Source organism: Watersipora subatra, chromosome 1, assembly GCF_963576615.1.
Source record: "Watersipora subatra chromosome 1, tzWatSuba1.1, whole genome shotgun sequence".
NCBI lineage: Eukaryota > Metazoa > Bryozoa > Gymnolaemata > Cheilostomatida > Watersiporidae > Watersipora > Watersipora subatra.
Window position 1 is genome coordinate 16,951,622 of NC_088708.1, and position 13,980 is coordinate 16,965,601.

The 13,980-nt window shown below is 36.9% G+C and overlaps 2 protein-coding genes across 2 annotated transcripts in view; one reads left to right on the forward strand and one right to left on the reverse strand.

Moving 5' to 3' along the window:
- LOC137385898 (insulin-degrading enzyme-like) overlaps nucleotides 1-5,153 on the forward strand; it is a 28,270-nt gene extending 23,117 nt beyond the window's left edge. The window contains exons 16-21 of the mRNA XM_068072500.1: nucleotides 897-1,054; nucleotides 1,339-1,489; nucleotides 1,628-1,769; nucleotides 2,683-2,892; nucleotides 4,192-4,320; nucleotides 4,610-5,153. Coding sequence (XP_067928601.1) covers nucleotides 897-1,054; nucleotides 1,339-1,489; nucleotides 1,628-1,769; nucleotides 2,683-2,892; nucleotides 4,192-4,320; nucleotides 4,610-4,717 — 898 coding nt within the window. The 3' untranslated portion in view covers nucleotides 4,718-5,153. The remainder of the gene's footprint in view (nucleotides 1-896; nucleotides 1,055-1,338; nucleotides 1,490-1,627; nucleotides 1,770-2,682; nucleotides 2,893-4,191; nucleotides 4,321-4,609) is intronic.
- A 1,314-nt stretch (nucleotides 5,154-6,467) lies between these two features.
- On the reverse strand, nucleotides 6,468-13,401 carry LOC137393769 (cystathionine gamma-lyase-like). The gene is made up of 10 exons (XM_068080462.1): nucleotides 13,293-13,401; nucleotides 12,799-12,958; nucleotides 12,627-12,708; nucleotides 11,399-11,604; nucleotides 10,643-10,774; nucleotides 10,396-10,531; nucleotides 10,144-10,296; nucleotides 7,933-8,107; nucleotides 7,454-7,592; nucleotides 6,468-6,697 (listed from the first exon to the last, which is right to left on the reverse strand). The coding sequence occupies exons 1-10, from the start codon at nucleotides 13,376-13,378 to the stop codon at nucleotides 6,686-6,688; spliced, it is 1,281 nt and encodes a 426-aa protein (XP_067936563.1). The 5' UTR covers nucleotides 13,379-13,401; the 3' UTR covers nucleotides 6,468-6,685.
- Between the last annotated feature and the right edge of the window lie 579 nt (nucleotides 13,402-13,980).

The following is a 13,980-nucleotide window of genomic DNA, read 5'->3' on the forward strand; positions in this document are numbered from 1 at the left end:
AAACTAAATTAACGAAGTGATAATCAATAAAAGTACATTTTTATTGTTACAGTACATAAGAGACACAATTAGGCTTGGCCTGCCTCTACTTCTGAACCAATTCATAGGTTCAGAAGTAGAGGCAGTGATAAAAAGTTCAGAAGTAGAGGCAGTGATAAAAATATGCAGCATTATGTAAGGGTTGGCTACACACAGTGACAAAATGCATCGTCTGTGTAGCAATGCTTTACTGACATGCTGACACCTCGTCTCTAATTGGACATATTGATTTGTGTATGTCGATAGAACGGCAATTGATGCATCTGCGATGGGTCGAAAGGGTGGGTTCTCAATTAGCATATTCTTGATAACATTTTATTCATTTTTACCGTAAGCTGATTTAATATGAGATACACTTACAGGTTTTTACAAACAGCTATTTATATGTGGACAAACATATTCCCAACTGTAACACATCTGCGAAGAGCATTTGTATCAATTGAAACTGTCCAAGTAAACTTTCAAGTTTTTAGCTCATCCATTTTACTAAAACTTGAAGTTTTTCTCTTGTTTACTCGCCTTATTTTACGAACTCTTATTTCACCTTATTTCACGGTTGTATTGAACTGATTTTTTATTGTTGATTTTTATTCAGCAAAATATAACAATATAAATTGCTGCATTTTATGTTACAAAGTTGCAATGATTTAAAAAATTTAAACATGTATGTAATCCTACGCTAGAGTCAAACATTTGCTGTAATTTTACTTCATATGTTAGAAAATGCGTATGTTCAAGCAATCATGAGCAGAGGTGTGACTGTATTTTATATTATAAAAGCTCATACAAGATAAGTTATGATCAGTTATTAATTAGTAGAAAAGTGCATTTAAACAATGACTGGCTACTCTCTGCAGGATATATCTTGAGACTCTTGTCTATGGAAACTTTACTGTGGCATCTGCACTGTCGCTTGTACAAGTTGTGGAGGACTCTCTCACTAGCAATATGAAGAGCAAACCCCTGGCCCACAGCCAACAGACTAGAGTGCGCAGGGAGGCACAACTTCCCGATGGTAGGTGTCTTAACATTCTACATTATGAGTCAGACTAATTGCTCAGAAATTTTTCTCACCTGTCAGTTGTCACTATATGAATTTCTCATCTTCAACATGTTTAATTTGTTTCCAGTATTTATTGTTTTTCTTGACTAGCATATGTTCCCATTCATTGACATACATGACACATCTGTTGAAGAATTCAGATTTTTTTCAATGATCCTGTAGTTAGGAATTTCTAACGTAGGTTGCTCCCAGATTTTATCATTTTTGATGAGAGGACAACTCATGAATGATTGTAGATAGCAGCTATGTATACAGCGGCTACAATGACATCCACTCTTCATCATGTGTCTACAATTACTATCAGCTCGGCCTGGAAAACACTCATAACACCATGTTGCTTGACCTCTTACATCAAATAATTAGAGATCCTTGTTTTTCCACACTCAGGTATGTACGTAAAAATTATAACATTTTGTATAAAACTAACCATTTTCACTTTGTATTGGAAAGATTTTAGAGATTCGTTTGGTGTCATCGGGTTGCTCTGTAATATGATGCCTCACGTTTATTCTTCTTTTGATGTAGGACAAAAGAGCAGTTGGGTTACATGGTATATGCCAACACAAGGAGGGCCAGCGGAGTGCAAGGTCTGCAAATAGTAGTGCAGAGTGGAAAACACCCAGCCTATGTCGATTGTAGGATAGAGGCTTTTCTAGCCTCAGTAGAGGTAAGTTTACAGAAAAATTAGTAAGATGCTCTGACAGGATATGTAACACAGCTATCTGTTGATGTCTCAGATTCTAGGGGATTTATAATGTACCAATTGAGTCATAAACAGATTTGTGAATCCTCATCGAGTAAATGCTAAGAATATTTGTGCGGGACAGCAGTTATTAGCATGCTAGAATATTGGTTGAAGAGTTATTTGCGAGTTTCTTTTGTTGATTAAATAAAAACAACTTTTAATTTCATGTTTTGTCTCTAGCAATGAGAAGATTTTTGGTAATATATTCATGGCTGGCTCACTGAACTGCTTAACTAAATCTTTGTGGTATTAGCCGGAGTATCAACCAGTTAATTATTGGTATTAGCTAGAATATATACACAGTTAATCATCAGCATTAGCTAGAGTATATACACAGTTAATCATTAGTATTAGCTAGAGTATCAACCAGTTAATTATTGGTATTAGCTAAAGTACATGTATATACACAGTTAATCATTAGTATTAGCTAAAGTGTCAACCAGTTAATTATTGGTATTAGCTAGGGTGTCAACCAGTTAATTATTAGCATTAGCTAGAGTATCAACCAGTTAGTTATTGGTATTAGCTAGAGTGTCAACCAGTTAATCTTCGGCAACATTACTATTTCTAAATATAATTTCCGATTGCATTCATCTCTCCTGATTAAAAATCGGTTAGCTCCCGCATTAGAAATAATTTCATCGCCAGCAGTGCTGATCTCAATTGCTCATCTCCAGATGAGCAAATATTGCTCTGTGTTGCTGTTAAGGCTTCTCTGTATTATGCGATATAAATACTGGCATTGCCAATGCAGTCTCAATTCACACATCCATAATGTTCTTAAACAGTATAAGTGAGAGTCTTTTTGCTACACATCTTTACGGGTCATGCGCAGGAACTACTGGAGAATCTGACAACAGCCGACTATGAGAAGCACGTTGCAGGACTCATTACTGCACGGTTGACTAAACCTAAGAAACTACGAGAGCAGCATGCACGCTACTGGAACGAAATAGTCTGTGAGAACTACTTGTTCGACAGGGATGAGATAGAGACTGATCATGTTCGGACCATTACTCAAGCGCAGCTTGTTGACTTCTTCAAGGTTTTTATTCCTTCTTATTCAATTTTTACTGCGTCTATAATTCTTCCGCATTTGTAGAAAACTGTGTGTGTGTATACAGTTAGACTATATGGGTCGCGATCTCAGAAACCATGGTTAAGTCTCAAATCACGAAGTTGAGTTATTCGACTTTGAAGCTGCACTAACTGAATTTATTATATCGGTCACAATTTTTGCAACACGTGCCTCCAGACCAATCAAAGAGTGATCTTTCTGAATCTAAAGTCAGTTGAGCCAGAGAAGTCTCCAGCCCACGGAAAAATTCCCTTAAAACTGTTGCTATGCTAAACAAGAAGTACTGAAAAATGGCGTCCGGTAAAGGTCATCGATTATTTTTTGCCAATTTCAATGATAACTCTGACATTCTGGACACTTTTAAGGAGTACTTTGATATTCCAACTGATGGTGAAAGGAGTGATGATGATATTTTCCTAAAGATTCTTAGAAGATTATTATAAGATTTAATTGTAAGATTAATTATTCGATTTTATAAAATGATTATAAGATTTAATTATAAAATTAATTACTCGGTTTTACCAGATTGAAATTTATAGTTTTTGATGGTTTGCGATATGTCACTGTTATGTTCCTAAAGATTATTATAAGATTTAATTATAAGATTGATTATTCAATTTTATAAGATGGAAGCTTATAGTTTCCGATGGTGTGCGATATGTTATTGTTATTATTTTCCTAAAGATTCTGTTGGTGATAGTATGACTGTGCTCAAACTCGACAATACTGCCAAGCCGTTTTTAATATCTGCAAAACTAAGAATAAGTAACACATTTTGTGATAGATATACAGCTATTCTCATGACAGCCAGCTGAAATCTGTTTAGATATTTGAATTCAGCATAGTTTTTTTATATATAAATACAGAAATCTAGATAAATATCGCGATTCCTTGATATTAGTTGCTATGACGTTTTGAAATGTAAACAAAATTGTGCATTGGTTTTCGTTTCTCAAACTTTAACACCATTTTTCTCAGAAGTATGTTTTTGCACAAATGGTGAACGTGCATTCAGTTTATTGACCATAAAATCTGCTGTAATTAAGCTGGAATCAAAAATTTTTTCAAAATAACTGAGAATTTTCTCCTTTTGTTAGTGTAGATAATTCCAAATCTTACACACCCGACTTAACCATGGTTTCTGAGATCATGACCCATATGTCCATCACCGCGAGTTGTACTATTCTTCTGTCGCTCACAGCTGGACTTTTCTTATTCATGTATGTTGGATTATCTATTGTGAGTTTTTCGTATATCGTTTTACAGACACAAATCGCCGCTCAATCTAAACGGAGGCATAAGCTAAGCATCTACATCATAGCGAAAGAACACCGAAGTGACTTTATACCTGAAGGCGATGAAGTGGATGGCTATGTCAAGTCTGATAAACTCAAGGCAAGTTTCAAATATGGTGCCATTAGAACAACCTAAGACTATGACAGATGCTGCGGCTGTCATTGTGTGATTAAACATTTAGCAACTAGCTAAAATGTACTTGTATTTTGCGATTGGTAGTTTTTGATTAAAAAAGGTGAAAACATGATGAAATGTCTTCCAATATCTGGCTGATAATAAAAAAGATATTGATGGTTTGTTAGACAATTGTGTTCCAAGAATTGTTTATCGATGCAATGGTGTCAGGGCATGTGTTCACATCACATCTGTATGCTCTTCTTTTATACAGGAGCCATTTGCCATAGAAAATCACATTGACTTCAAGAGAGGCCTTCAGCTTTTCCCTTTACCAAAGCCTGCAGTGGATATACCCACCATAACAATGTCCAAGTTGTAAAATGTGATTTGTTTCATCGCTACTCCACAAGATGTCTGGTTCTTTCTAGGCTTCCGCCCGTAGTCAATTCTGCACATATTTTATACAGATTTTAAACAAGTAGTTTTCTAGGCAATTGTTTTCTGTCTTCAATTCCAGAATTCTCAGATAATTTTGATCATATGCACATGTATGATAGAATGAGTAGTTTAGAGCGATGATAGCCCAACATGTAATATTATCTTCAAGCTGAGAGAAGACATGGTGTACATTTCAGTCCTATCGCTAATGTTATTTATGGTGTTATTTTATGTTTTAACTTAATTATATGCTAGCCAAGCTTTCATCAACCTATGTTCAGTCCAATGATTTCTAGCACTATTGCTAGTTTACTGCTGCTTCAAGCATCTGTTGAACATTAACCAATTAAACTAATAAATGATAAGCAGATGGTTTCGTAAAATGTCTTTATTTATATTTTAATTGTCTCTAATTGAATGCATATTTAAAATTACTGAAGAACCAGTAGGATACTATATAGCTGGCAGCCTACTAGACAGTTTACAGTTGTGACATGTCTAGAACTATTGCCACCATGTAAATGCTGTACATCACAGGATTTCAATCTACAGTCTGGCCAAAAGAAAGTGCTTCCCACAAACTGACCTTTGGGGTTTAAAGCTCTTTACCTGAAAGATTTTTTCTATGCAAACAAAGCTCAATTCAGTGCTCAATTTTAAAAGTTTTGAACGCAAATATATCTTTACAAAATGCCTGTTCTTCTAAGCGCTTTTACTGCAAAGAGATGCACAAAATACTAATCAAACTAAATCAAATTAGTTTGTTTTGGTATGTTTGTGTAATTAAGTTATTTTACTACAATGTAGCAATTTAAAAATGAACAAAAATGACTTGGGATTTGAAGATAGCAAGTTACATGCTTTCTTTTTGATCTGTTTGAATGCAAACAATATTCAAAGCTCTAACATCCCACATGCACCAGCTAGACAACAAAATAGGTTGTGCAGAACATACTAGATCATGCAATACGCTACAACTCAACGTACTACATCAGCACCTTGAGAAGGTGTACATACACTACTTTCAGGTAGTGTATTGTGCTTACCACACACTACTGTAGTAAGGTGTACATACACTATCTCCATAAGGTACACGTACGTCACCTTCGCAAGGTATACAGGTATACATAACACTACCTTGACAAGGTATACACACGCTACCATGGGCAAGGTGTACATACACTTTCTTGCCAGGTATGCATATGCCACATTGGCAAGCTATGTATGCATCTTGGTAGGCTACACACGATCTTGTTAAGCTACATCCACTTTTTGTATTAAGTGACACGCTGTACCTTAATGAGTGACATGCTTATTTTGCTAATTGACATGCGACATCGACAAATACGCATTGATATACACATTGACAAATACCGGGCAGTACCTTGATTAACTGCATACAGTACTTGGTTAATTACATGCAAAAACTAAGCTAATCACATGCAGTACCTGGGTTAACTGCATGTAGTACCTGGGTTAACTGCATGCAGTACCTGGGTTAACTGCATGCAGTACCTGGGTTAGCTGCATGCAGTACCTGGGTTAACTACCTTAAACACCTTGGTAAGCTACATAGTGTATCATGATTAACTGCTATATTGTTTATGCCTACATGCGATGTACTTCACTCATGTGATGAATGTACAAAATACCCTGTAGCTTCAAGGTCTCCACATTATCAAGTGGCACAATGGTTTGCGAAATGATTGCTTGTAATATCCATAGGATATGAAAAATATAACACACCACAACAATAAGTTGTGTTGAAAGCACTAGGCATAAAAGTACTGCAAGTGCAGACAAACAAATAGGCAAAAGCAATGTAAAGTTCACTATCAAATATTTAGATTCTACGATTATGCTGGTCATTGGAGATTCTCTCATCTTTAGAAACATCTTCAAGTTGACCTCACATGGGAACCTGAAACAGAAAACTACTGTCTTACATCACCACTAAAAATATACTATGACGATGACTATTAGCTTGACCATGATCATAATTATCTTTTCGTCACCAGCTAGCTAATTCTATCCACTAGAATCTTGATGCAACTAGATATTTGACTTTCATGATGGTTATACTGACCTTTATAACACAAAACTTTACAGATCAATCGTTAATACCTACAGATGACATGATAGTCCCACCCTCTATACCTACAAATGACATGATAGTCCCACCCTCTATACCTACAAATGACATGCCATCCTCACCTCCTATACCTACAGATGACATGACAGCCTCACCTTCCATACCTACGTATGACATGATGGCCCCACTCTCTATACTTACGAGTGACCTGATAGTCCCACCCTATATACCTACAAATCACATCACAGCCTTACCCCCTTATACCCATAGATTATGTGCTAGCCTCACCCCCTATACCCACCGATGACGTGATAGTCTTCCCTATACATATGGATGATGTGATAGCCTTCCCTATACCCACAGATGACGTGATAGTCTTCCCTATACCTACAGATGACGTGATAGTCTTCCCTATACCTACATATGATGTGATAGTCTCCCCTATATCCACAGATGGCGTGATAGTCTCTCCTATACCCACCAGATGACAAGATAGTTTTCCCTATACCCACTGATGACGTGACAGTCTCCCCTATACCCACAGATGACGTGATAGTCTCCCCTATACATACGTATGACACTTACAGCTATTTGCAAAGCCGTTTGCAAGTCTTCTACGAGCCGGTCTCCGTCTTCTATGCCCACAGAGAGCCTTATCAAACTATCCGAGATGCCAAGCTTCTCTCGGGTCTCCGGAGGTACTGATGCGTGGGTCATCACTGACCTGTAATGTGCATAATCAAAGCAGTTTTTCACCACATAATTGACCACTGAAAGTTTTAACAAATTCATCTGCAATAGATTAAGTACTTACAAACAAACAACTAAGCATGAAAAGACATTGTCAAAGGCACAATTGATGGTTTGACTTGCATTGTTAAGTTAAAGCCACCGAAGCCAATGGAAGCCAATGCGAACCTCACTAATAATAAGATTTTACCAGGCAATTGCAGGCCTCCTGTAGAACTTACTTTGCCAATTAAGTCCTCTATTATTAGTCGTCAGTCAAGTAAATCCCAAACATTTACAAACTGACAAAAAAGAACGAGCATAACAGGACTCACGGCAGCTCACACAGACTCTCATATCCTCCCAGACTCTCAGCAAGACAAAACACTTTGACAGACTGCATGAAGAGGGTAGCTTCCTTGAGGCCTCCTTTTATGTAAAAAGAAACCATGCCACTGAATCCTTTCATCTGTTTGAGGGCGAGCTCGTGTTGAGGGTGCGATTCCAAGCCTGGTCAATGATATTGCTCGCTTATTAACATTGCAAGACAACTGCACACTTAAATGGTTTCATTGCATACATGTGTTTAGGGCAGTATTTTTGCTGTTGTCATTCTAACACTAGCAAATCTAAATTGAAGATGCAAAAAATCTCAAAAAATTGTTACAAATACAGAAAATAATAGAGTTACAGTATTTTAGAGAGCATGCATCTTCTCAGCAAAAAATATCTATGGGAGATTAATTTTGAAAATTGGGCCACATGTAAAAGATTTTTGTTTTGTCATGTAAAGTTATTTCATGACTGCAATAATTATTTATTAGAGTGTTATTTGCTCTTTTAACTTCGTTTATTGTTTACATGTTTATCCTAGCTGATCCAAAGAGATTACAAAAAGAACAAAATGTGATTCTGTAAATGGTTGTTTCGATCAATATACACGTAAATATGTGTTTTATACAATTCACAGTTCACCCCTCTAAATGATGTCATTAACTACGATGTTGAAGACAATAGAAATAACAAAAGTATATCTAAGTCTTGTCAGTTCACAAAACATGCTCAACAATAAGTATCCGTTATAAGTTATAGAGAAGTAGCTGCAAGATTTATTAGCAAACACCCTGCTGACAAAACACCCTACTGACAAAAACCTTACTAAAAAATCACACTAATTAAACAAACTACTGACGAAAAACAACCACAATTGCTTTCAATTATGCATACATAGCAAGTGTGGTTGCTTGGTATGATCATGACCATATAAATATGAATCTAACCATATATGGTCATAACTTCAATATTTCCATTTATTTCATCTTTTAGCAAAAATTTGCAGTTGAAAGACAACCCTTCTTATAAATGCTCCAAAACCACCACCTCCAATGTCCATTGTACTAAAACAATATATGTTTTAGGACTTGACAAGGAATTGACAAGGGCAACCAATAAAAAATAAGATTATTAAAAGACCAAAATAACGAACTAGAAATGCTCCTTTATAATTTCCAAATCTCTTATTCATTGATATGCACCTCAAATGGATATCTTTTGAAGTTCTTCAATAAAAAGAACTTGAAAAGATATTGTAATACAATTCATAAACGGCCTTAAGCATAGAGTTGCCCAACGCGATGATGTATACAATTCATAAACGGCCTCAAGCATAAAGTTGTCCAACATTGCAATGTAAGACAATTCATAAATAGCCTTAAGCATAGAGTTGCCCAACGCGATGATGTATACAATTCATAAACGGCCTTGAGCATAGAGTTGCCCAACGCGATGATGTATACAATTCATAAACGGCCTTGAGCATAGAGTTGCCCAACGCGATGATGTATACAATTCATAAACGGCCTCAAGCATAAAGTTGTCCAACATTGCAATGTAAGACAATTCATAAATAGCCTTAAGCATAGAGTTGCCCAACGCAATGATGTATACAATTCATAAACGGCCTTGAGCATAGAGTTGCCCAACATTGCAATGTAAGACAATTCATAAATAGCCTTAAGCATAGAGTTGTCCAACGCTACAAAGTTATACCTACAGTACACCGATGATAAACTAATTTTTGCTGCTTTGCTTTGTGACTTATTTCTTTTGAAGGACAATGATAAACCCACCCTGCTTTCATCCTTGCTGATTTTTTTTCAGTTCCAGCTTTTTGATACGTTAAAAACATCTCTGAGAGATGATATTGTCTGCCAAACACGCAAAGAACCCTGTTAATATATATGTTTCTAGACCAATGAAAGAGGTCTATTTCCCAAAGATCGCTACAGTGTTTCAGACTCGTAACCTCATATTGGTCCACTACTACTTCTTACGATCTCTTACCTACCAGACTCATGAAGACACTAGACCAACCTGAACACGCATCAAGAGGCCATGGATCGTTGGACTATTAGAAATATAAATTGACTTGACAACTGCCTTAAATCGAAATTTAAACTTCAATCTTTAACTCAATTCTCGACCACAGACGACTTGGCTCAGCACCACAACTAGCACTATGTGAAATCCTACAAGAGTTCTTGTACCTGGATGAATGACTTTTGTAACTCGAGGATTTGTCTCGAGAGCTCGTGCCACCATTAGTCCATTACGCATATGCTCTCTCATCCTCAGGTGCAGAGTCTTCACACCACGATTCACCATGTAGCAGTCAAAGGGTGCTGGCACTGTTCCAATAGCTAGTGAACACCAACGGTAAAAAGTTATTTTATTTTGCAAGAAAGCAAAAACAAATAGAGTACACGCCAATTTATCTTTAAACAAACTCATAAGCTTACCATTCTGTAGGAATCGCAACTGCTTTTCAAGATCATCACTGTTGGTCATGAAGCAGCCCATGATTACATCCGTGTGACCATTGATGTACTTAGATATGGAATGGAAAGTTAGATCAGCGCCTAGATCTAGTGGTCTCTGTCAAACATTAGCTCAGAATGAGTCAGATGAGAGCAAAACACAAAGCACCAACAAGATTAGCATTTTAGTGAGCATCGCTTGTTATTGGCCACTCAAAGAAAAACTCACCTGAAAGTACGGAGAAGTGAACGTATTGTCGACAACGACTGTGACACCCTCTTGCTGATGAGCGATGTCGGCGAGAGCGGATATGTCAGCCAGCTTGAGTAAGGGGTTAGTTGGACTCTCAATCCATACAATCTGGAGGTAGCGATGCAAGAAAAAGAAATAAATTTGTGTGCCTATCATATGTAGGGCCATGCAGGTACCATTACGCAAAGCAGATGTAAAACTACGCCTCTGCCAAATATAGATTGAGCAGGTATATAAATAGCATCTATATACCTGTTCAATCTACCTGCATTTATAACCTGCTACATCTATATTTGAACAATCTGCATCAAACAGACTGATGCAGACTATTTAAATAGGATTTGTAAGCTAGCTCTGCAATCACCCAAACATTGCCATCTTGAATGATCAGCCATGCCCATCTGTCTCGCGTGCAGCCTGCACTGTGATGTGGTCAACAAATAATGACGTAACGAAGCAATGGCAATACCAGGTCCTACACCACAATATCTGCTGTCCAGACAATGAAGCCGGTGCAAAAAAACCGTTGCTGCTTTTACAATAATTTGCAGTGTCATTCTTACACAAGATTCAAGGTTTATCTTGGCAGCAGATTTACAGCAGCAAGCCAACCGTGATATATGTAAGTCGTGTCAGGTGCTGCAACCAAACAAACAATCACCAAATACAGACGATGAGAAAAATATAATTAACTGAAAAATCTCTACATATCCTCATCTAGATAGCACATACCTTGGTGCTAGGCTTCATTGCCGCTCGCAGATTTTCTGAGTTGGTCATGTCACAGAAGGTCACCTCCACACCAAACTTGCTTGCCACAGTGCTGAAGTAGCGGTTAGTGCCTCCATACACATCATCGATTGACACGATGTGGTCACCAGCTTTGAGAGTGTGGATCATGGTTGTGGTCGCACCAAGGCCCGAAGAGAAAACCAGACCTATCAATAAGGGATGTAAAGAGACAAATGTACTTGTTAAGTTATCAGACTACTACTCAGTCCTGAGCAATATTTATCAGTCTCTGTAAATTGAAACACAGCCGTGCACCATCAGCCAATGATGTTCTGTAAAATTAGCTGATATCTATTGTTAAGTAGGTACTATTATGCCCGTAGTAATGGCAACAAAAAACAAGTATTGTATCCCGAATTGTACTGCATACATAATTGGCATTTTAGAAGTAACTCCATTTAGTCGGTAGTATGGTGGGTAAACATGAAGATCACGGCTCTCTATCGTCCACATAGTCAAACATATCTCAATACACTTACACTCTAATTTCAAGTTTGAATGTATAGTGTTTGCGACGCCAAAGAGAACAAATAATCATAAAAACAATCATGATCATAAAAACAAAGCCAGTTGACATGAGAAAGCAGCACAGAGTTTGTTTTAGATTGCTACTAATATTGCCACGTGTAGGTTTTTCCTTCAACTAATCTTCTAAACTAATTCCTTCAGCTAATCTATGTTAATTGATAATACATTACATTTATTCAAAAGCAAGCATGTGCTATTTCCTATGTGGATTATTATGAATTGATTTGAAAATAATATTTGTTTCTTTCTTACCCTCCAAATTTATTGGAATTAATCAAGTTAATATACAGTAAACAAATGCTAAATTAACCATTGGAACATTGGCATAAATCTCCTTTTTATTTTTAGTGTGGAGCAGGAGTGCCTTAGCTAGTAATTGAAATAATCTCAGCAAATTTTTATAAGAGCTATAGCATTTGTATAGCACCCTCTCTCCAATATCTCACAAATGCTAACTGAAGCTCTGCCTACATGATAAAGCTTTCTAGCAAACAAAAACGTGAATAAAAAATGTTTAGGCAAACAAAAAAGCTATGTATACACTGTCAAAGTGAACAAACAACGGATTAGAAAAGATCGTTAGTGTTCTACAACACACCTACTTATAAGCACAATGTATATACATTAGTTAAAAGCCTACCATGCTTTGCTCCCTCAAGAGATGCCAAACACTTCTCTAGACAACTTCGAGTAGGATTGCCACTCCGACTGTACTCGTAACCCTGTAGGACATAAGAGCTGTGAATTACCCAACACCCCGCTCAAGTTCCAGACATGCATAACAATAGACATTGAACTTATGCATCACTCACGCTGTACGGAACTCCAGGCTCATACTGCTTGAATGTCGTAGACAGAGAAATAGGAGGAATGACAGCTCTAGAGGACCATTGCTCTGGCTCCTGGCCAACATGCAATGCATCAGTAGCAAAACCCGGAAATGTTGACTTGTCAGCCATCGATACAAAATTTCTAGAAAATAAACTAGAGTATACACTACTACTAATAAGTGTCCTAACTGCAACCGATGCATAACTTTTTCATGTAAAAATTTAGCCTTCAAAATTCTAATGGTTTCCAATTTGAAGCGAGATAACACAGTTTGTGTGGGATGCCTACAAATATAATAGATAAAAAACGATTGCGTTCACTGAATGGAATTTATTAGCAGCTGTTTGAAAATATTAGCTGAGCTGCCGTTTGCAGATAGACTACAACAACCTAATAAAACATCGTTTTAACAAAATTATCATGCATCAATCTTCCCAGTCAATTACCAAGAAGCAAATAGTGAGCGAGCTCCTACCCGCAGCTGTGAAACACAAAACCAGTCAGAACGGCAGCAGATGATCGTTTGAGCAGTGAGTGAAAACAGTGAAAGCCAATATCCATAGCTTTATTGGTCGATTTATATTGACAAGCCTCTGATTTGCACCAATTAAAGATAAGCAACGTAACTACGTATTTGTAAATGTTTGAGTTATCTGCTCTCTGCAACTGGTGCGCACAACGCCAGTCTTTAGTTGGAAATTGTTTTCTTAGACAAGCTTCATAGAACGTCGTTGAAATCATTTTACATTGTTTATAAGAAAACATTCGTATTTCGTACACATCAGTAGACATATTTCAATTCAAGCAATGATATAAACCCCTCTACACGGGGCGAGTGGTTGTATATCATTGATTCAAGCTAACCTATGGCTTGTGTTCATACGTATTTCATGTACAGTTGTTAATTTACGGAACGAACGCTATGTACGAACTATCCCGACAAATAAAAGCTGTTCTCTGTTATTAAATGCGTATTGTTAAGTCAATGGGCATATTGTAGCAAAATAAAAGCCGCTCTTCGTTTTTATTACAAATCTTTACGTCTTAGTCTATGAAAATACCACATTTTACTCTATTGTTTTCAACTCAGCCTCTTACGGTAAAGTAGGGCAAATAGTGACAAGTAAAATAAGACGTTAATGTTTGTGAAAGTTCATGGAAAT

Coding starts and splice junctions, on each gene's coding strand:
- LOC137393769 (XM_068080462.1), bottom strand. CDS start 13,378: ATGGATATTGGCTTTCACTGTTTTCACTCACTGCTCAAACGATCATCT. Junction 12,709..12,798: donor AGCCTGGAGTTCCGTACAGC/GTGAGTGATGCA, acceptor TATGTCCTACAG/GGTTACGAGTACAGTCGGAG. Junction 8,108..10,143: donor TACAAAAGTCATTCATCCAG/GTACAAGAACTC, acceptor ATCATTGACCAG/GCTTGGAATCGCACCCTCAA.